Raw genomic sequence first — 24252 nt, 5'->3', positions numbered from 1 at the left:
TAATGACCTCTGTAAGATTCTGGGAAATATAGTCAAATCTCCTTATTTGGAATTTATGATCTATAACATTGCTGTTAACACTGAATTAGCAAATATTAAACTATTGTTTCTAGGGTAGATATGGGGTTAGGTTCCTGCAGCCCCTGGTCACAACATTTTCATTGGCTGATGAACATATAACCTTGTTTTATATGTGTTCCTGTTTTAAAACACCTTGTTTAATGTATATTGTTGATTCATTAACATTGTACTCATAGCCATAGCGCTCATGCCTAAATGAAGCTTATCTAACACATATATTTTCTCTATGAGGCACATAACAGACTTTTTTCACATAGGACCACCATGTGGCACTTCACTATTCTTGGGCAGTATTTTAAATAGTAAAATCACCAACAGAAAGCACAAATTTGAGTATAAAAAAATTGGGCACCAAAAAGACCATGAAAGAATACTTACTTGTTTATAGTATGAAAGATGAAACAAGAAAGCAGAGTGTTGCTTTGTTTTACCTAAGCTTGGAATGTACACATTGAGCAGCTTAGATTTTGTTGTTGTCCACTTACACATGAATGGTCACAAGTATTTTTGGAGTTACAAATAAACTTTACCAAGTTGACAAATTTTTAGATAAGAGAATCTGTAAATGAAGAAGATAGACTTCATTGCATCTTGGATTGAGTATGCTTTGAGAAGAAATTGCTTTTGTCTTATTTAAGCAATAAAAATATAATTACCATTAACATTCATTTTTAGTAAGGACTCTACATTTTAATGTTTACTAAATTGATAATAAAATGTTAACTTGTTCTTGCCTGTTTCATGCTATCTTTTCTATGTAATGATTTCTTTTTCTTTTTTTTTTTTTTTTATGTAATGATTTCTTAATTCAGTAACCCATGTCTGTTGATAACTTACAATGTGCCAGCACTGCTTTAGGCTCTGGAAGTGCAACAGACAAAAAAAATAAATAAATAAAAATTAAAAAAAAAAAATCACAGTTATCATGCAGTTGGTATTCTGTTGGAATAGACAGGTAACAAAGCAAGATAAATACCTAAGATATATTAGAAAGTGATAAGTACTAAAAATAAAACCAATGAAGCAGAGAAGAAGGGTATGAAATGTTGGCAGATTATGTTCTGGTTATCACTTACCAAAACTTAGTAGTTTATCAAATAATGGTCATTTTGTTATTATCTCTCAGTGTTCTCTGGTATTCATAAGTCTTAGCTGGATGATTCTCATTTGGGATCTTTCAGGCATTGTAATCAGATGACAGCTGGCATTGTAGTCACCTGAATGATTCTTTACTCACAAGTCTGGTATCTGGGCTGGAATGTTTGGTGAATAGTCTCTCACTGGCATTTTTCTCTCTGCATTGCTAGCTTGGGCCTCTTAATAGTATGATGTTCTCAGGGTATGTGGTCTTTTTACATGGTGATTGGCTTCCCCAGTGTGAACATTCCCTAAGAGACTGGAAGAGCTGTTGGTTCTTGTAAAGACTAATCCCAGCACTGGAATAATGTCACTTCCACCATTTTCTTTTGGTCAAAGCAGTCACAATCCAGCATACACTTATAAAGAATTGGAAGAATAAACTCCACTTTTTGATGGCTTGTGCATACATGGAGAGAAGGAATTGATGATGGTTGTCTGGAAGGTGTGCTACTTACAGTAGGTATTAAAAGTTGATAGGGTGGCAACGGAAGGCCTTACTGAGAAGGTGACTTCAAAGTGAGGCTGGTCAACATGGTTGTATCTTTCTCTAGTTATATTAAGCTGTGTAAGTATAGGCAAAGACTAAGTAGGGAATTGGATTTAAACAGTCATGGGTTTGTAAGATGAGTGTGTCAGAGCAAGAGAGGAATTGAAGTGGTATAAGGCATAGATTATAACAATTGAGCATAGAACTGAAGCTAAGTAAGCAGGGTAGAGAAGACATGAAGTTTGTAAGAGACTGAATAAATGGCAGATCCCAAAAAACTAGTACAACTAATAAGAGATTAGCAAAGTTGCAGGATATAAGATCAGTAAACAAAAGTCAATAACATGTCTATATATTACCAATTAATCAAAAATGAAGATTATATTACCAATTAATCAAAAATGAAGATAAGTTCGGGTAAAATAGCATCAAAAAAGAATAAATTACATAGGCATAAGTTTAAAAAAAAGGGTTAGACTTATATACCAACCACTATAAAGCATTGTTGAAAGAAATTAAAGATCTGACTATGTGGAAAGACACCTGTGGTCATGGATCACAAGACTTGATATTGGTAAGATGGCAGTACTCCCCAAATTGACCTATAGATTCAGCACAATCTTTGTTAAAATCCCAGCAAGCCTCAGCGCAAGAATTGACATGCTGATCCTTAAATTCATAAGGGAATCCAGAAGACCCAGAATATTCAAAATTAGCTTGAAAAAGAATGAAGTATAAGGACTTACACATCTTGATTTCAAAATTTATTAAAAAGGAAATGTAGTCAAGACAGTGTGGAATTGGCATAAAGATAGACACTAGAATAGTGAAATATAATTGAGAGTCCAGGTATAAATCCTTCAATGTATAATGAATTGCTCTTTGACAAGAGTGGCAAATTCAATTCAATGACAAAAGAATAGTTTATTTGACAAATGGTGCTGGGACAATTGGATACTACATGCAAAGAATAAGACCAATATCTCCCACCATATACAAGAACTAAGTAAAAATAAATCATAGACCTAAATGTAAGAGTTAAAACTATGAAACTCAGAAGAAAACATAGGAGTAAATCTTCATGACTTTGGGTTGGGCAGTGGTTTCTTAAATGTGACACCAAAAGCTGAAGTGACAAAAGAAAAATTCAAAATTTTGACATCAGAATTAAAAATCTCAGAATGTTTCAAAGGATACCATCAAGAAAGTGAAAACACAACCCAGAGAATGGGAGGAAATATTTGCAAATTTCATATCTGATGAGGGACTTGTATCTATAATATATAAAGAACCCTTACAGCTCAATAATAAAAAAAGATAAACAGCTCAATTTAAAAATGAGCAAAGGATTTAAACAGACCTTTCTCCAAAGAAGACATGCAAATGGCTGGTAAGCATATGTGAGGATGGTCAACATCATTAGTCATCAGGAAAGGATATATTAAAATTACAAGATACCATTTCACACTCACTAGGATGGGTATAATCAAAAAGATGATAACAAGTGTTGATAGGATTTGGACCTTCATATATTGCTGGTGGTAATGCTGGTTTAGAAAGCAGTTTGGCCATTCCTTAAAATGTTAAAAATATATGTTATCATATGACTCAGTAATTCCATTTCTAGGTATACCCAAGAGAAATTATCCACATACAAGCTGTGCACAAATATTCAAAGCAGCATTATTTTTTTAGTATTTAAACTCTAGTTAGATGATACACAGTGTAATTTTAGTTTCAGGTATACAATATAGTGTTTCCACATTTACATACAACATCCGGTGCTCATCACAGCAGTGTATTCATTCCTTAATCCCATCACCTATTTCACCCACCACCCACCCACCTCTCCTCTAGTAAATATCAGTTCTCTATAGTTGAGTCTGTTTCTTGGTTTGCCTGTCTTTTTTCCCCCCTTTTGTTCATTTGTTTCTTAAATTCCACATGAGTGAAATCGTGGTATTTGACTGACTTATATTTTACTTAGCATAATACTCTGTAGCTCCATTCATGTCCCTGCAAATGTCAACATTTCATTTTTTATGGCTGAGTAATACTCCATTGTGTGTGTGTGTGTGTGTGTGTGTGTGTATGATATATATACAGATCTATCTATATATATATATAGATATCTCTATATCTATATATATCATGGACAAGACACTGGGCTGTTTCTGTAAATAGCAGCATTATTTTTATTTTTTATTTATTTATTTATTTATTTATTTTAATTTTTTTTTTTCAACGTTTATTTATTTTTGGGACAGAGAGAGACAGAGCATGAACGGGGGAGGGGCAGAGAGAGAGGGAGACACAGAATCGGAAACAGGCTCCAGGCTCTGAGCCATCAGCCCAGAGCCCGACGCGGGGCTCGAACTCACGGACCGCGAGATCGTGACCTGGCTGAAGTCGGACGCTTAACCGACTGCGCCACCCAGGCGTCCCAGCAGCATTATTTTTAAAGTCAAAAGGTAGAAACAGTCCAAATGCCCATCAGCTGGTGTATAGATGAATAAAATGTGCTATGTCCAACAATGGAATTTTTTAAAAATATGGTTGATACACAGTGTTACATTAGTTCCAGGTATACAACATAGTGATTCACCTTTTCTATACATTATGGTATCCTTACCACAAGTGTAGTTACCATCTGTCACCATACAAAACTATGGTAGTATCATTGACTGTAATCCCTATGTTGTGCCTTTTATTTCCATGACTTATTCATTTCATAACTGGAAGCTTCTATTTCCCCCTCCCATTCACCCATCTTGCTTGTCTTTCAACACCCCCCACCCCACCCCACCGGCAACCATAAGTTCAAACAATGGAATGTTGTTTGGCTATAAAAAATGAAGTACCAATACAAACTACAACATGGATGATCTTTGAACACATTATGCTAAGTGAAAAAGACAGTTACAAAAGCTACATGTTATATGATTTGTTGACATGAAATGTCCAGAATGGGAAAAATCTGAGGAGACATAAAAGTAGATTAGTAGTTGCTTAGGGATGGGGGTGAATTGAGGGGTATGGAGTGGAATTTCTTTGGTGAGAGATGAAATGTTCTAAAATTAGGTTGTGGTGGTGGTTGTACAACCCTGTGAATTTACTTAAAAACAATGACTTTTATAAGTGGATGAATTGTATGGTATGTGAATTATATATTTCAGTAAAGTTGTTAAAGAAAGTGATAGGTTCATCTGTTGGAGATTCCCAGTAGAATGAAGGATTGTTAGTGTTGGAAGATTCATCTTTGTATATGTTGAAGCCACTACTGATTATAATAGAAGTCTTGTTGGAAAGAGTGACAGCAAGCCAGGAATGAACACCTTCAAAAAGTAAGGGAAAATAACCTGAGGAAGAGTAGATCATTGCAGCCAGAAAGGATATTTGGTAGTATAGTTTGATGACATAAGATGTCAGCTGAGTGCTTTTGATGGAGGGAGAATGTTTTGGAAATAGACATCAGGAACGTTAAGAACACCTCCATGTTGTAGGCCTGAGATACAAGAAGTGTGGAAGAGAGATCACTTGAGAGGACCCACAGAAGTAGGGTCATCAGGGGATAGCATGTGTTACTAATAGACTTTTATGTTAATCATAAAACAATTTTGAGTACATAGGCAACTTTCTTAGTACCTTCAGCTTCCTAGATGGGCTTTTTGTTCTGTTACTTTTTAAAAATTAATTGTGTGTATCTTGAGGCTTGAGTCTGTTTTATGAATTACTTGATCAAATTAGTGTTTTTGTCTCCTATTGAATCTGTTTCACATTGTTTATGTCCCAGCCTGCATAATTGGGTCTATTCTGATTTATTCATTGTCGTTTTATAATACAATAGGGGATGTGGATATTTGCCAGGCTATATTTCTAACTTACAGGATGTTTGTCACCTCAATAGGCTGATGTCTCTCTTGAAGTTAGAGGGGATTGATCAGTTATAGAGTAATGATGGCTAGTATTCACAGAAATATAGAAAGAATGTGCTGTTTTTCTACATGAATTTATCCTTCCTAAGTCTTCCAACAGGCAAAGACATCCATAAGACTATTCAAGTTAATACCCTTGAACTTTAGTTCACTTGAGAAGGTTTCTCAATACAGGAACATAATTGATTTGTTTCTCAATACAGGAACATAACTGATTTTGGTATTGTGCAATAACCCGGTCAACTTTGAAGAATCAGTCCCTAAGAATAGCACAAAATTTCTTTTTAGCAAGATAACTGGTATGTTGTTAATTGTTCATAAAGGTCTTGAAAATTTTGGAGAATCTGACACATGGATCAGTGCTTCTAAGTTGTAAAATGATATATGCCTTAAATAAAAATCATTCAATAAGTACCTCCATTTCTGAATTACTCAATTTTGTGAAAACTGTAGATGCCATGCATGCCACTGTTATAGTTAGTTAAGTCCTTGCTAGTATTGCCCGTGAAGTTAATTTTGTTGTCAGACTATGTGATTTGAATGGTGACAATCTTGGATTTTAAAAAGTTATGCATAAAATACAACAGTCTTGTATTTTAAAAAGTTATGCACAAAATACAAAGGCGATAAATTTATTACCATCTATTAGGTTCAAACAGGGACAATACTAAAAATGATCAGGCTGGTATTATCATAACATTGACCATGTTTGGTCAGTGACCAGAAAAGATGCTGGTCTGTGGATTATATTAGTACTTACTTACAGCCCTGGTTCTACACATTACTTTAGGTGTTTTGTTAGTCCAATTTAATTTTAATTTTAAGTCTTCATGGTAGACATTATTTTCTCCATTTTTCAAATGAAAACCCTAATGTGTAAAGGGGTAAGTAACTTATGCAAGATCACATAAATTGTTCGAGCTGGGATTTTGAACATAACTTTAACTCTGTAAAATCTGTAATTTTTACTGTTATGCTGCCTTGATAAACTTAAAACTCACTCCACTCTCTGTCAAGGACTGAGTTCACAGTAGTTTATCATTTGTTTGGAAGAATAGATCACTTTGCCAATTTCATAATTTTCTGCAATATAAACATTGTTTCTATAAATACCTCCTAAACATTTCTCTTTCCTGTTATGTTTTAGGACGTCTTGCATGGCTGGTATACTTAGTTGGGACAGTTGTTGGAGGAAGGTTAACCTATACCAGTACAGATGAACATGATGCTATGGATGGAGAATTATCCTGTCGGTAAGTGCTGGCCATAAAACTTACAGAAATTTACTAAGTAGTTAAGAAATTTAGTTATTATTGAACTGGAATTATAAGATAAAACATTTTGTACTTGGCCATTTGAGGAAGGTATTATTTTCTTTTTTACTGGTGAGAAAACTAATAGAGGTTAGAGGTTAAGTGATTTGTAGAAGTCAAATCTCTAATAAGTGTTATAGTCAAATATACTTTAAACTTGCGTCTAAATAGTGTTTAGACTTGCGTCTAAATGAAGGTTTAAGTTGCTTTTTGTTTCTTAGGATCTGACAAAGCTTGCTAAATTGGTGTGTATTGGGTGGTGGCAAAATTGGGGTGATATATGTGTGGTCAAAAAGCAGTGGATAGTCAGTTACCCAATACAAGCTTTGTTTGTGATTGTTGACTAGATTTTCCACCTCATGACTATAGCCTTAATAAGAAGCAATGAATTACTTGCCTTAACACTGAGGAAAATTCCTACATGTGAATAATACACGTGAGTTGGTTTTCTATATATTTTAATTTATTTTTTAATAAAATTTTTCTTTATAACAAAGTCATATGTGTTTTTATTGGACACTTAAATATTTCAAATAAAAAGAAAAGTCATAGATTAATTTGAAGGTAACTATTACTGTCATTTTGCTAAAGACCTTTGAATTTTTTAAATTAATGCTTGAGGGTATATGTACATTTCATGTGTCTTTTCCAACATTTTTTAAACAAAAATTATACTAGGATACTGTTTTGTAAACTAAAATGGGGACAATAATACCTAATTCATTTTGGGCTATTATAAGGATTAAATGAGTTAATATTTTTAAGATGCTGAGAACAATGTCTGGCAAATGGTAAGTGCTATATTACCAAACGCCATCTGCTCCACCCCCGCCCCACAGACACTTCTCTTTTTAAAAAATCAAGCATAATATTGTGATTTTACCTAGACATTAAATATTCTAAGCTGTTCCTTAATTTAAACATACCCTTGTCTTGGGAATTTTAGGTTGTTTCCCAATTTTTCTTCAATGTAAACTGCTTTGAGGTGAATATTCTTTTAGATCAAAATAATTTCATTAGAGTTAATTCCTAAAGGCTGTAGAGTTGGTGGAATGGTCTACAGCATGTTAAAGAGTTTCAATACTAGTTTATTCTCTGAACTCAGAGGCTTTGAGAGTTAACCATATTTTCTGCAGTTGAACCCTAGATAATAGGATTATCTTTCCCAGATAACAGCAAATATCTTGTGTTAATTTTGTATTGCTTTGGTTACAAGTGATGTCAAACATTCTTTTCCATTCCTATTTTTCCCAATTGTATTTTCTCTGTGATTTTTAAATATGTATAGATTGTACCATTTAGCTAGTTTTCTTTTGTGATTATCTTTCCTAATTTGTTTATAAGAACTCAGTATATATCAAAGATCTTAATATTTTGCTATTTATTTTGAAAATGTTTTCTCCATGTTTTTAATTTGTTTTAGAAATTTCTTTCTTACTGGATTTAAATATTTATATGTTCAGATCTATGAAATTTTCCCTTCATATTTTTTCCATTGGTCATGCTTAGAAAAGTTGTTCCACACCTGGATAATAAAAATACTCACCTATGTTTTCTTCTAGTTTTTTTATGGTTTCAGTTTTTTATATTTAATTCTTAATATATTTGACATTTGTCTTATATACTTTTTCCAGAGTTTACATAGTGTTAACCAATTAATGTGAACCTCATCCTTCACACATTTGAAATGCTGCTTATATCTTTACATGAAAATTTTAGGTCTTTTTCTAGGCTTTTCATTCTTTTCCCCTGATCTTGGAAGTCTGTTTTCCTCAGTGTAGAATAGAAATATAAGGCAAGTAATTCATTGCTTCTTACTAAGGCTACGGTCATGAGGTGAAAAATCTTGTCAACAATCATAAACAAAGCTTCTGTTGGACAATTGACTATCCATTGCTTTTTGCCCAGATGTATGTCACCCCAGTTTTGCCACCACCCAGTGGCAAAGTTCTTAAAATTATTATACCTGGTTGTGGCATTCTCCTTCCTTACTAATCTTAAATATATTCCTAAGTGTTTAATAAATTTGTTGTCATTTTGAACAGAAAATTTCTCTTCATTCCATATTCTTTTCTACCTTTAAACTAGCCCTTTGCAGTGAAACTGGAGTCTGAATGGAACACAAATTATTTTCAGCTTTTCTAAGATTCATTATTTCCAATATAGAATAACTTTAAAATATGAATTGGGGCATTCTTAAAATGCTTTGGTTAATTTTAAACAAAGTCAATAATTTGCCTCCGTGCTGTCTTTTAATATAACATTACATGTTTAATAAAGTGGAAAGTAAGTATACTTTTTGCTATAGTTTGATTTTTTAAAAGTTTTCATCATCAAGCAGAGAAGTACCCACTGGCATTATTTTCCTGAGAAATATATAACAGGAAATGAACAAAAGCAGGTATATTTGCCAAGGAAATAAACAAAAGCAGGTGTATATTTGCCAAGTAGAAAATTTTAATTTTTTCTTTAAGCAACAAATATATTTAACTTTAATATTTGATTTGCGTTTTAGCCGTTCCGTAGAAAACAAAGCATTAGGTGAAGATTATGGTCTAAGGTTTTATTGAAGAGTGGGGAGAAAGGTGCATTTTCAAGGAAGGAAAAATGAAGGAAAAGAAAAATTGAGAGAATAGGAGAAAACAAATACAGTCAATAATCCTCATCCACAGATTCCAGTTTTCCAAATTTGTGTACTTGCTAAAGTTTATTTGTAACCCCCAAACCAACGCTTCTGGTGCTACTGCAGTCATTTTTGGATATGTATGTGCGTGGCAATTTGAGTTGCCTGATACCCATTTTCCCAGCTTTGCCTTCTTATTTCATACTCTAACACTGTAAATAAGTGTCCTTTACATTATCTGTTTAGTGCCATATTTCTCACGTTTTTGTGCATTTTGTTGGTGGTTTTACTATTTACGGTGGTCCCCAATGTAGTGCTGAAGTGCTGTCTGATGTTCCTAAGCACAATAAAAAAGCTGTAAAGTACCTTACAGAAAAAATACGTATATTAAGTAAGCCTCATTCAGGTCCAAGTTGTGCTAATAGCTGTGAGTTCAATGTTAATGATCAACAATACATATTAATAAATAAGATGTCTTTAAAGAGAAACACACATAAAACAAGGTTATTTGTTAGATTGGTTAATGAAAACATTGTCACCAGTATTCCTCAGGAACCTAACCCTGTATTTCCTCTGGGAGCACAGTGGTTCAGTATTGACTAATACAGTTTTCATAATGCCTTTTGAGAACATAACTACCATGAATAATGAGAAACAAGTGTATAAGATGGTACATTACAGACCTTGTTGCTTGCTGTTACAGGAGTTTTTCCCAGAGGCCACATGGACCAATGTGTTTCAAAACAGTTCATGGTGGTGGCAGGATGGGGGGCTAAGGGCAAGGCATTTTTCTGTCTGCTTATTTCTGTGTCCCGTTTCTTACTAGTTAGTGTCTACTCTCGGGGTGCTCAACCTTTTCATACTTCATAGTTGTGTTCCCTGGCCTCTTTGAGGTATCGCTGGGGAAGCCAGAGCTTCTGTTGGTCCTGTTGGGGTGGGAGGTAGGGGCTAGAGCTGTTCTAGGCCTTACCTCTTCCCCGGGTAAAGATTTACAACTGCAGGAAGTGTGTGAATCTTACTGGAGCCAAAAGACAAGTGGTTGAGGCCAGGGATGGGGTGAGAGGTAGTGGTGAGGTTGGTGTGTATGTAAACAGGGCTAAGCAGATTCAAGATCAAGGTGGGGCATAGAAAAAATATAAGTATCTGTTGTGAAATGTTGAGATTTTAAATTAAATAAGAATGTGGTTTTATGTAGAATTTTAAAATATCAATTTCATATGAAGAAGTTCCAAGTAACTGGAACTGTAATACTGTTGCCTTCTGTGTATTGTTACATGATACCTTTTTAACTCCTGGGGGAACAATACCAAATTAGAAGACCGTGAAGCTTCTGCCAGAAACCTATATGCTATTTTATCAGGAAAAGGTTAATATTCATAAAAGCTCCCAATATTGTGATAATTATAATTAAAACATGTTACTTTAACATATTTAAATATGCTACTTTAACTTGGCAAATAAATATATTTGTGCTCAGGCCATGCAATTCTAATTAAATAAAGATAATTTTATAGTCATTTCTGTTTCATTCCTCATTACCAGAATGTAACCCTCTTGAGTGATTACCCAGAGACTGTGTTTTATTCATCCTGTGTCTTCTCAGTTTGCTCGTGCTAATAGAGTGACTGCTGCTTTTAGGCTTATTCTTCTCAGTTACCACCCCCCCCCCCCCCCCGCCCCAGTCTCTCCTCACTTCTCTGGCCTGTTCTTCTCCAAGTCATCCCTCATTACTCATGAAACCTCTGGCAGCTAGCTTGGAGTCTTGTTCTCTCTCTCAGACTCTGCTGTCATATGGATGACTTCAACTTCTTTCCCATTAGATCGTGGTGCTCTACTCTGTTCATAAGCTTCCAGTGGCTTCCTGTCACACACGTGACAGATTCCAGAGTCCTTGCCAGGGCTCAGAGCCTCTTGTACTACTTCTCTGACTTCATTTCCTCCTCTTTCTCATTCAGCCCAACCACAAGGGCCTCCTTGCTATTTGAGTATTACCAATATGTTCTCACTTTAGGGCCTCTGCACTTCTCTGCTAGGAATGCTTTCTTCCAGATGTTTATAGGGTACTCCTTCACTTCAGTCAAGTAGGTCTATATGCAGCTGTCTCTTCCTCTGATTTCCCAGTCTATAATAACACCCTATCCTAGTTTAGTTTCTTCCTAGTCTTTATTACCCCTTATGTTTATTTGCTCATTCCACTAGTGTAAGGAAAGGAATAAGCTTTATCTGCTTTGTTCACCGTTGTATTTTTACCTCAACTGCCTGGCAAAACCTTAACCCTGAAGGAATTCAGAGTTTTCTCTAACCCGTTAAGTGATAACAAAAGAATTGCATACCTCTATACAGGTACCGTTTGTCAATCAGAATGCCAGTTTTCACCTCAGCTGAGCCCTCAGCATTGCTCAGTGATTCTGTGTTGCAGTCATTGTTATCTTCTAACTTCCAGATACCTGTTGAACTGTTTCACTTGCATGTTCTGTTTCACATTTGTCTTCAATTCAGTGGCTAACATTAAACTTCTCTCTTCTATCCACTCCCAGCCCTGACCTCTTCGCGTGTCTCCTTGCCATCCGCTCGATTGCCTAAGTCTGAATCCTGGAAGTTATTCTTAACTTTTCCTTTTTTCTCTCTCACCAGCATCCATGTAGTCTTCATTTTCAAATACTGTCAGCTCTACGTTCTAGTTATGCCTTTTAGTCCAGTTGTTTCCAGCCCCTGCTGTTGTAGTTCCTATCATCTTTCACCTGGATTCATGCTACAGTTTTAAGTGGACACCTTGCTTCCTCTCTGGCTTCCTGAATCTGAAGTACAGATCTGATTAGGTCGGTGCTTTGCTCAAACTCTGAGCCAAGTACTTTCCATTGCTACTGGGGTTAAAATCAACATGGCTCATCAGGTTCATAATCTGGCTCCTGCCTGTCTCATTAGCTTCATCTGACTGCTTTGTAGCCATATTGAACTTTCCTTAGCTCTGAACTGAGCCATGCCTTTTCTGCCCTCTCTGGATAGTTACACATGTTTTCTCCTTTCTCTCCACACACTCTTTCTTTGCCGTTTTCCATCCTAGAATGTTAAGAATCTTCCCCAATTTTTTTATACTGTTTATGATAGTACTTGTCATTCTTTAATTCCTTATTTTATGTCTTTCCCTGCATAGACGATAGGTTTCTGGAGGACTGAGAATATGTATGTCTTGTTTAATTATATTCTGAACTCCTGATACACACCTGCCACATAGTAGGCCCTCAGATATTTGTTGACTAAATGAATACTTATTTATTTGGATATCTAGGGGAATATAAACAACTGATTATCCAAAATTCATCTCTTTGAATTTGAAATGCTGTGCTTTATACTTGGATTGAAATTATTTAATGATATACTTGTCTTTTTATTCCCCCCATGCTCTTTACCAGAAATAATTTGACATAAAGGAAACAGTATGTGTAGGACAATAAAGTGAAACTGGAAGTGAATATTGTATATATAATGCAAGTTTTATTCTTAAGCACTTTTAGAGGTAGCCACAGATCTTTGAAGGGCACTGTGGCAGAGGTTACTAGCTGTCCAGCATTTCTTCTTCCCTTCTTCTGCAGTAATAGAATACCTGATTCTTACGGTGGGTATGTGGCCACCTGAATAAAGACCAGATTTATTAGACTCTCTTGCAGCTAGGTATGGTTAAGTGATTGTGTTCTAGGCAGTCAGATGAAAGTGAATGTGGTGTGTGCCAGATGTGTGGACCTGTTGGGTGGAGCTGAAGAAGCCATCTTAGGCCACAAAGTGATTGTGTGAATGGAGGCAAATGTAACAACAAGATGTGAGGAACCTGAATCCCTGATGCACTGTGGAGGGCTAACTAGTCCTGGAGGACTGCCTTGGGTATTTGCTTGAGTGAGAAATAAATACCCATATTGTGTAAGCCGTGGTTATTTGGACCTTAGGCTTTTGCAACTGAACTTCTGGTACAACTACCAAAACTTCTTTGACAAATGGATCCTGTACCCTGCTGGGAACTCTTTCCTGCTTTCCTGCTGGGATGCCATTGCCTTTTAGGCAAATGCAAATCACCAGCTTAATATGAGTTGTAAAGACATCCCAACAAACTGTCTTTTGGTTTCACATCTTCCTAGGATTTTGGAATGTATGCTATAAAAAGGAAATAAAAGTAAACAAGAGAAAGTACATAGAACCAACAGAGAGCTAGAGTAGGAAAAGGGAGGTCCCACTCAATAAAGAATTCAGAAACAAGATATGCCTGTTTAAGTCACTTGAAAACTCACCTGGATCTAGACACAGTTTGCTGAATATATCTATTTATTTAAAAATTACTCCAACAATCTGCTAATTAAAAAATACCCAGACTAAAAGCTTTGTCACTCCTCTAAAAATTACAGAACAAATACATCTTCTTAGGAAAAAAAAAAACCAAACAACCGGTTATAGTAACCTAATTCTTAAATGTAATCTTCAGTAACTTTACCTTCATAAATTTTAATGGTATTAAAAGTTAAATGTAATCTTCAGTAACTTTACCTTCACAAATTTTAATGGTATTAAAAATATTTGGTAGGTGAAAGTTACTTTTAAATAATATAAATATAGGAAATAATAACCATAAAATGGTTTTCATCATATTATTTCATAACACTTTGGCAAGAAGTACCAACTTTTTAATTTGTTTAAGTTTATATATTTATTTTGGAGGGGGAGGGGCTGAGAGAGAGTGGGAGAGAGAGAATCCCAAGCAGGCTCAATGCTGGCAGTGTGGAGCCTGACATGGGCCTTGAACCTATGAACCGTGAGATCAAAGTCAGATGCTTAAATGACTGAGCTACCCAGGTGCCCCAGTACTAACTTTTTAAAAGAACTTCATATGCTATAACTTAGACACTTTGTAGAATTCTTTGGAAGTAGTTATATTTCCCTGAAATAGGAATTTATATTCAAAATGAGATGGTTAGATTTTGACATAGTCTTAATATTATACATCTATTAAAAATAATGTTTTGGAAAAGTTAAATAATATGAAAAAAATAATTGATCAAGATATATTTAGTTAGGTGCTAGAACAGAATAAAAGGTCCAGTAAAGTAATCTGAATGCATACATGAACCTAGTCTATATGATAAGGGATATAATTGAAATGGTGAGCAAAAGATAGACTATACAAGACAGAAATGGTGTTGAAACACCTGGGTAGCCATCTGGGAAAAAATGTTGATCCATATCTCACAAGGTGTGTTCAAGATAAGTTCAAATGTATCAGAGAGGTAAATGTAAAAAAAGAAAAAAAAAGAAACATAAAAATACCTCATATTCAGGAAGAAGACCTTTTTATTATGTAAAATCATAAAAGAAAAAGCTGATAAAAATTTTGCATAATAAAAACCTAACAAAAACTTCTGTATGGCATTAATCACATCACATAGGCAAAGGACTCAGTTTTCTAATATATGTGTATATGTGTGTGTGTGTGTGTGTGTATAAAGAATTTCTAGAAATCAGCAAAGAAAAGAGAGCCCAATAGAATTGGCAAAGGATATGAACAAACAGGTCACAGGAAAGGACATATATACGGCTTAAAAACACGGAAAATTTTTAACCTCATGTACATGACAGAAATACAAAATAAAACTGTACTGAGATGCATTTTTCAGATATTAATAAATTTTAAATTTTCATATCATCCGAATTATCTTATATGAGTGTATATAGACACTCTCCTAGACTGATGATAGATAAATTGTTTCAGTTTCTGTGGAGAGCAATATGCTAATAATCATCAACGTTATAAAAGTTTATATTCTTTAAACTAGTTGTTTCACTGTTAGAAGCATATACTGTAGCTGTACATGTGTGAAATGATTGTATAAGATGGCTAATTGCAGCAATTTTGCAACAGCAAAAAATTCTTAACTTCAGTGCCCATGTGTAGGGGAATGTTTGAAAATATTATGGTATATTTCTACAATGAAATGTTAAACAGCTGCAAGAGAGAATGAGGAAAGTCTTGATGTCTGACATGGAAAGATCTTAAGATCAGTTATTAAATGGAACAAGCTAGGTTTGGAACCATAAGTATAGTGTATGTTCATATGTTTAAAAGAGTTGAGAGGAGAATATTTAGTCATATTTGCCTGTATATACAGTTAAAAAAATCTCCGGAAGGACACATAAACTATTAACAGTGTTCCTGTGTGCATGCATGGAAGGAAGTGTGTGGGTTGGCTAGGCACCAATGCCTTTGTGCAGTTAGAAAAAGGAGACAAAGGTGCTGTTCCTCAACAACTTGTACCCTTAGCTCTTAGAAAGATTATTAAAATAAACAGATTTTCTTAATACTAGGCGCTTAGAAGCCGTCCACTGGAAACTTTTTTTTAAGTTTTTTAATGTTTATTTATTTATTTTTTTGAGAGAGACAGAGACAGAATGCGAGTGGGTTAGGGGCAGAGAGAGAGGGAGACACAGAATCTGAAGCAGGTTCCAGGCTCCGAAAGGTCAGCACAGAGCCTGACGTGGGGCTCGAACTCACGGACCGCGAGATCATGACCTGAGCCGAAGTCGGACGCTCAACTGACTGAGCCACCCAGGCGCCCCAGAAATTTTTAATGAAAATAGATAATAGAAGGATTTCTATTTTGGAAATTCTAGCCTAAGCTTTTCATTATATTGAGTTAAACTTTTTCTCTAGGAAATTTAACTTAACCTTTAGTTCATTTATGATTATCTGATAATAATAGTTGCATACCTGTATTAAAAATATTTGATTTTAGGGCGCCTGGGTGGCAGTTGAGCATCCGACTCTTGATCTCAGTTCAGGTCTTGATCTCAGGGTTGTGAGTTCAGGTCCCAAAGTGAGCTCTATGCTGGGCACGGAGCCAACTTAAAAAAAATACTTGATTTTATTAAGATCATCTTGTAAGTTATTTCAGGTAAAATTTTTATTATTCATTGAAAAAGTGATATAACTTGATTGGTGTATCTCTTGATTGTTTTAATATTTGAGTCATGTGACTCCCAAATACATAATTATATAAAAACATAAGGTTTAATAAAAAGGTAAAATACAAAACTACACATTCAATATCATTTTTCCTTTACTAAAATTTTATATGGATATAGATATTAATTTGTATTTATGCATGCATATATATCTATAGGTGTTTATTTATATCTATATATACGTATTATATATTTATATGTGTATGTTATATGCATTCTATATAAAGTTTTAGTAAAATAATAAGTGTATGTCCTTATAGCTTTCTATGCATATATATGTAGGTATGTGTTTTAGGAAAAAGACTAGATGCAATTAGACCAAATTGTAGTATATCTTAGAAGTAGAATTTCACGTGGTTTTAAATTATCTTCTTTATAAGCTTTTGTATTTTTCCATTTTTTACAGTGATTATGTATTACATTGCATTGACAATAAATGTTTTAATGTTGTTTCTCCAAGAATTTTTACTGAAGCCTTTTTTTCTCCTTCATGAAAAGAGTTTTTCAGCTTATATCTTTAATGGATACCGGATTACCTCAGTGTTCTAATGAGAAAATAGAGCTTGCAATTCTGTGGTTCTTGGATCAGTTTCGTAAAACATATGTTGGTGATCAACTTCAAAGAACCTCAAAGGTAGGTTTTTACTATAGATTTTTAAAAAAAATGTTACTGAAAATGAATAAAGATGCTCACATACAATTGCTTTAAGCTGAATGATATATTTGGGTAATTTCTACCTAAGAAATTTAATTGATCAATTGAAATTGATTGATTAATTGGTATTGAAAACACTGTGAGATTAATTTGCTTGTTTTATGCCTAGATTTACCATTTTCTTCAAAGGTTGGGAGAGTTAGTGAATATTATTTTTATGTGGCGTGGCTAGTCATTAAATAGTTAAGATTATTTAAAACACTTTAATAGATTTTGCCTTATTATATTTATTTCAAGGTTTGAAACAAAAGATTTATTCTTTTTGTAGTTCTGGGATTTTTTGGACACTTACTTCTTTATGTGGTTTCCAGTATATTTTTTGCTCATTGCTCAGCATTTTTACATAAGTGATGGGGACCAGGAGAGCTAGACATGTCTTTGAGAGGCCACAGTTAAATCACACTCATAGTATGATAATTGAAGTTTTAGCTTCAGCAAATTTAGATGAATTGATCCTAAGGCATAATGAGGGATTATTGAGGGCATTTATGTGAACCCTAACCAGATATTTGGTAGTACTTGTGACACTGAGTAAAATCTATGACGTTTTCTTCTTCTGTAATAGTAACTCTTTCCAAACCTTGTCTGCAAGAGAAGTCCTAAGGATAGTCTTACCTCCTTTGGATTTATAGTTTTTATTAGTAATGTTCAAGGATTTCTAATTTGAAATATTTAGAGTAAGCTTTTTATATAGAACTAAGCTTCTTATCCCCTGGGAAATTTGGCTTAACCTTCAGTACATTTATGGTTTTCTGTTCACAATAGTTGTATAATGGGAAATTTTTGTTTGATTTTGTTAATATTACCCTTTGGTTTATTTCAGGTTTGTTTAACTTGCTTTTTAAGAAAGTGATGTAGCTTGATGCTTCCTTAGTCAAATATATTGTGATATTTTCTTGCCAATTAGGATTAATTTCAGTAAAAATTTCTTAGAATTTAGCTGCTATTGAATGAGACCATTAGGGAGAACTAGAAATAAATGTTTTAGTTGGATAGTAAAACAAATTAGAATCAGATAAAAATTACATGGTATGAAATTTATACAGGGTGCCTCTTTTAAAATCCCAGATGTGTTACTTGAAGGTTGAGAGTAAATCAAATTATGATAAATTGTCTTATTTTAAATGTACCCAGAGAGTTTGCCGTTTTGCTTTCACAAAAATGAATACAAATACTCTTCAGACATTGCTAACCCAGTATTTGGTCTGGATCTTAAATCAGAATAGTGTAATATGGAGTAGAAAAGCCTTCAAATTAATTGTGTTTAAAATACTTGGAAAGAAATATGTAAGATGAGATTAGTTGTTTAGAGCAATGGGATTTAGGAGTTTTTCCCCCCAATTTTTATTTGTTGTATTAAAATATATATGTATATTTTATATATATATGAGAATTCTAGATATCAACAAACAGTCACAGGAAAAGACAGATATATTTATATATCCTTTAATACAAGGTAATATGAAAAAAGTGAATTATGGAAGGTCAACTTTTCTTTTTTGAAAGAGCTTACATATTAGGAAAAAATAAACACATCAGCAGACTGGTCATTGTAATTTAACATTTTTGGTGTATGCATCTTTCCTTACCAAAAAGTGTTTAGTCCGACAGCAATCTTATTTTTAAGGCATTCCTACTGCATAACCCTAAAGGGAAGCCAGAGCTTTCTGCTTTCTTTTTCTCTGGCTTGTCTGCCAATCTGCCTTAATAGGAAGTTTGAGGAGGTTTTGGAGAGTCTTTAATATGTGCCCTGGCACTCTTTTTAGGATCTCTTCACACTCCTCTAGTCCTTAACAGTAATCCTGCAGAGTTGGTATTGTTTTGTTTGTTTTTTTCAAAGTTGGTGTTATTGTTCCCATTTCACAAATGAAACAGACCACCTAACACATTTGTAAGTTCTCTACATACTAGTTTTCTGGCAACCAACCAAGGAAGACCAGATGGAAAAAAAAATTTTTTTTTTTTTTTGGTGAGTATATTGTCACATTCCAAATTGTGGCAAAAAGGGGAAAGTGTTAGTTAAGAGTTAGATTGCACTAAAGTAATATTTAGTGGGTACTTATTTTGTATTAGGAGCTGTCCTAGACCATCTTAAGCATTAGCTCATTTAATTGGATCATATGGAATGTGACTTACAAAGTTCTTCCCAGTCTCTTTTCTATGTATGTCACCAGTTTCATGCCTCAGTCCTCCATACTTGTACTACATACTTTATGTGTACTAAACTTTTTTCAGCTTCGTCAACAGTCTGTGTTCTCTGTAGATTCTAGGCCTTTGGGCAAAATGTTTCCTCTGCCTAGAACACTATTTCTTTTGAATCAAACTTTCACTTTTCTGCCTTACTCTGCTGACTCCTACTTTATCTTTCACATCAGATACCCCATCCTTTAAGATGACCTTCTTAAATTCTGGGAGAATTCGTTTTATGTGTTCTATAGCAACCTGTAATTCCCCCCTTTTTTTAGCGTTATTACACTGCATTGTAATCATTTGTTAGCAAAACATATTTTGACTCTAATTTGGGTTAGGACTGTCTCCACCTTTTTTATTACCACTTCCAAGTGCATGGCATATTACTTATGTATTTTCTACTAGATAGTGGTTGAATGTAAATATTTAGTAGAATTCCACGGGATTTGAGTCTAAATCTCCCACTTGATAAACTTTCATGTGATAAAAGGTATGTTCTTGAGTTGGAAAATGATGCTGACTTTAGTGAAATTGTTCAGCAAGTTTAAATAAGGTGTACTGTTATCTATCTTGAATTTTTTACATATGCATCAAGTAAGTGCAAAGAGTCCTAAGTGATGCACAGAATAGAAGTATGTGCTATATATGAGAAGCAAGAGCCACAAATGATAGGTGTAGGCATTTATTGAAGCAGTAGTCTGCCAAAGACTTCACGTAGCACTTGACAGGCATCTAATTTCATCTCACAAAAGTTCCATGGGAATAGCTGTTTTTTATTAACACTTCCCCATCCCTTTTTACAGACTTGGAAACTGAGGTCTGGAATAATTAGTGATGTATTTAAGTGGTTGAATCTGGATTTGAACTAGGACACCTGATAACAGAGCCAATGCTGCTGATCACTTTGCTGTATTGCTTCCTGTTGGATCTTTCACTGGGATATTGAACAGGCCCTTCAATCTCAATAGGTCCTAAACAGGAACTATCTCCTGAAACCCTTTCCACCTACTTCCCTATTTTGAGGAAGAATGACTGTGAACTCAAAATGTCCCCTTTGTTCTTACTTCTTATATCTGATCTGTCACCTAATCATGTTGATTTTATTTTCTAAATATCTTTGTTTCATTCTTCTCAGTCCCCTTCATTTTTATCCTCATTGTTACTGCTTGTCATTTCTCACTGGATTTCAGATCTTATTGTCCTCTTTGTTTCCTTCTTGCATTTTCCCCACTCCAATCCATTTTCCATACTGCCACCAAAGTAATATTTTCTTCAGTAGAGAACCAGGGAAAATAATGTAATGGACACTCACACCCATCTTTGTCAAATCTGAATACGTTGCCCTATTTGCTTCATATCTGTGTATTTTTAAATTAAACATTAATGGCCTGTTGCTGCTCTGATTCAGTTCTTCTTGTGCCAAAGTAACCACTGTCCTAAATTTCATGTTATTTTCATGCATGATTGTGTTCTGGTCCCACATTTCTATGTACTTATAAATAAAACCTAGTACTGTTAACTCTATAGAAAATTAGTATGCAGGAACTTGCTGGTTTTGATCCACATTGTTTTTGAGATTTATCCATGGTGATACGTATAGTTCTAATTTAATTACTGAATGGTATTACAGTATATTATTGTGCCATTATGTATTCATTTTTCTGTTAATATACACTAGGTTGTTTTCAATTTTATTTTATTTTTTTTTATTTTTTTTTTCAGTCCAATTTTAAAGTTTATAAAAAATACTCCAGTAAACATTCAAATACCTATTTTCTCATGCATGTGTATGAGTATCTTGAAGGTAAATACTGGGAGTAGAATTGCTGGGCTGTAGACGGTACATCACTTCAGCTTTACAAGATATTACCAAGTTGCTCTCTTAAATGTTAGAATAGCCTGTTTTTCCTCTCCCAGCAGATTATATGTTGCTGTATGTTGTCTTAATACTTGCTTTTGTCAGACTTTAAAATTTACAGAATTTCTCTGCTTAAAATTCTTACTGGTTTCTCATTATATAAATAAGTTCCTTATGGTTAGACTTTGTGTACCTTTGCAACCTTTTCTTTTGACACTTTTTTCTGTTCTGTGACATGCTTTGTATGTGCTACACTTTTTGTCCTGTCACCTATTCCTACTTACTGTCTGATGAATATTAATAAGTAACTACTATATACTAAGACCAGGATACAATGGCAAATAGAATGGTCTATCCGTCCTCTAAGTTTTTAATTAAAGAGGAAGATGGGCAAATAAATAAAAAATTATAAAACCTACCTCCCCACTTAAACATTGAAATAGTGCAGGAAGAGGCAGACTATTAAATAAAGGATGCTGGACATTTGGTTATATCTATTTAAAGTTTTGAATTATTACTTCACAGTATATAAAAAATCAAATCTAAGTTGGTGACTCTTAGTGTGAAAGGCAGGGGACTATGATTTAAGGACAGGAAGGATTTTTTTTTTAATGTTGATTTTTGAGAGAGAGGGCGAGCAGGACAGAGGCAGAGAGAGGGGGAGACCAAATCCCTAAACAGGCTCTCCACTAACAGCTTAATTGACTGAGCCACCCAGGCACCCGAGGAAGGATTTCTTTTTAAGGCATGAAAAGCCCAAACTCTAAACCCAAAGGTTGATAAATTCTGCCCATATTAAAAATAAAAATTTCTGCACCTCAAAATACACAGTAAACAAAGTAAAAAGACAAGCTAGAGACAGGGTAAGACCCAATACATGTAACTTAAAAAGAATCAATATCCAGTTATATAAACAATTTCTATGAATCAATAAGAGAAGAACCACCTAGTAAAAAAAAAAGTGTGCCAAAGATATGAGTAAACAATTTATAGAAAAAGAAATCACGGTTTATAATCAACATGAAAAAATGTTCATCCTTTCATGGACTAAGGGAAATGCAAATTAAAGCTATAGTGCAATAATCATATCATACCTATTACCTGGAGATAGTTAAAAAGTTTGATGAAAGCATGTATTTATGATGAAGTAAAATAGCTAACACTCCTATACACTGCTAGTGGAATCCAAACCAGTAAAACATTTTTGGAAAACAGCAATATCTAACAAAGTCGAAAATGTATAAAATTCTTGGACTGGGTAAAAACTCTAAAACATCATTGAGAGAAATTAAATGAGGCCTAAGTAAATAGATATATATCATGTTTATGAATTGGAAGACTCAATATTGTTAGAATTAGTGAAGTAATTGAAGTAAGGTATGATAACAATGTGTCATCAAATAGAGAATTTAAATAAAGAGATGGAAATTATTAAAAATAGAAACAAATAGAAATTCTGTAGTTGGAAAGTACAGTAAATGAAAATGAGATGTTGAGGCACAGAGAGAAAAAAGAATGAAGAAAAGTGAACAGAGTCTCAGAGAACTGTAGGTCACCAGTAAATACACCAAAATATCATGGAGTACCTGGTAGAAGAATACCAGAAAAGGAAGTGAGACAGGATCAGAAAAAAACACTTAAAGCAATATTGGCTTAAAACTTAACCATATTTGGTGAAAAGCATTACACATCAAAGAAGTGCAATAAAGACCCACACTAAGAACATATCATAGTAAAAATGCTGAAAGACAAAGAGAAAAATTTTAGCAGCAAGGGAAAAACTACTCATCACAGTTACCAGAAGGGAGGTGGGTGGGGGGATGAGTTAACCAGGTGATGTTGACTAGGGTACTTGTTGTGTTGAGCACCCAGTGACATATGGAAGTGTTGAATAAAAACAAAAAAGAAAAAGAAAAGAGAAAAACTCATTACACATGAAGGGTACCAGTAAGATTAATAGCTGACTAGTCTTGAGAAACAGGAGAGGCCAGAAGATCCTTCAATGACATAGAGTGCTGAACTAGTAACCAAGAATTCCATATCCAGCAAAACTGTCTTTAAAAATGAAAGGAGGGTCTCCTGGGTGGCTCAGTCGGTTGAGCATCTGTCTTCAACTCAGGTCATGATCAGGTCTGTGGGTTTGAGCCCGTGTCATGCTCTGTGCTGACAGCTCAGAGCCTGGAGCCTGCTTCCAATCCTGTGTCTTCCTCTCTTTCTGCCTCTTCCCCACTCTCACTTTGTTTCACTCTGTCTCTCAAAAATAAATGTGAGGACTCTAGGAAGATGGCGGTGTAGGACGATGCTGGGCTCACCGCGTCCTGCTGATCACGTAGATTCCACCCACACTTGCCTAAATAACCCAGAAAACCACCAGAAGAGTAGCAGAACAGATTCTCTGGAGCCAAGCGCAGACGAGAGGCCCACGGAAGAGGGTAGGAAGGGCGGAGAGGCGGTGCGCGCTACACAGTCTGGGGGGAGGGAGCTGGGTCGGAGGGGCAGCCCGCCAGCAAAGCAGAGCCCCCGAGTCTGGCTTGCAAAAGCGGAGGGGCCGGACGGAGTGTGTTCAGACAGCAAGCGGGACTTTACATCTGGAAGGTTATAAGCTAACAGCTCTGCTTGGAGAGCAGGAGGGCTGGAGGACAACGGGAAGGAGAGTTGTTGAGCCCCGGACGACAGAGCTAAGCTTGGCGGGGAACAAAGGCGCTCACCAGCGCCGTCTCCCTCGCCCATCCCCCAGCCAAAATCCCAAAGGGAACCAGTTCCTGCCAGGGAACTTGCTTGCACCACGCAAACACCCAATGCTGTGCTTCTGCGGATCCATCCCTCCGGCGGCGGGTCTGACTCCCTCCCGGTGCCACAGGGCCCCTCCCGAAGCAGATCACGAAGGATAAGTGAGCTGAGCATACCC

The 24252-nt window shown here is 35.1% G+C and overlaps 1 protein-coding gene across 1 annotated transcript in view; it reads left to right on the top strand.

Annotated features, from left to right (window-relative positions):
- Positions 1 to 24252, top strand: part of RANBP17 (RAN binding protein 17) — a 322388-nt gene that overhangs the window by 49283 nt on the left and 248853 nt on the right. Inside the window, exons 13-14 of the mRNA XM_047076735.1 lie at positions 6791 to 6896; positions 17080 to 17215. Of these exons, the coding sequence (XP_046932691.1) occupies positions 6791 to 6896; positions 17080 to 17215 (242 nt within the window). The remainder of the gene's footprint in view (positions 1 to 6790; positions 6897 to 17079; positions 17216 to 24252) is intronic.

This window comes from Lynx rufus, unplaced genomic scaffold (genome assembly GCF_022079265.1).
Source record: "Lynx rufus isolate CCGP_SWC_20201006 ecotype Redwood Valley unplaced genomic scaffold, mLynRuf1.p SCAF_1, whole genome shotgun sequence".
NCBI classification, from domain to species: domain Eukaryota; kingdom Metazoa; phylum Chordata; class Mammalia; order Carnivora; family Felidae; genus Lynx; species Lynx rufus.
The sequence above is the reverse complement of the archived record's forward strand: the minus strand, read 5'-3'. Positions and strand labels throughout refer to the sequence as shown.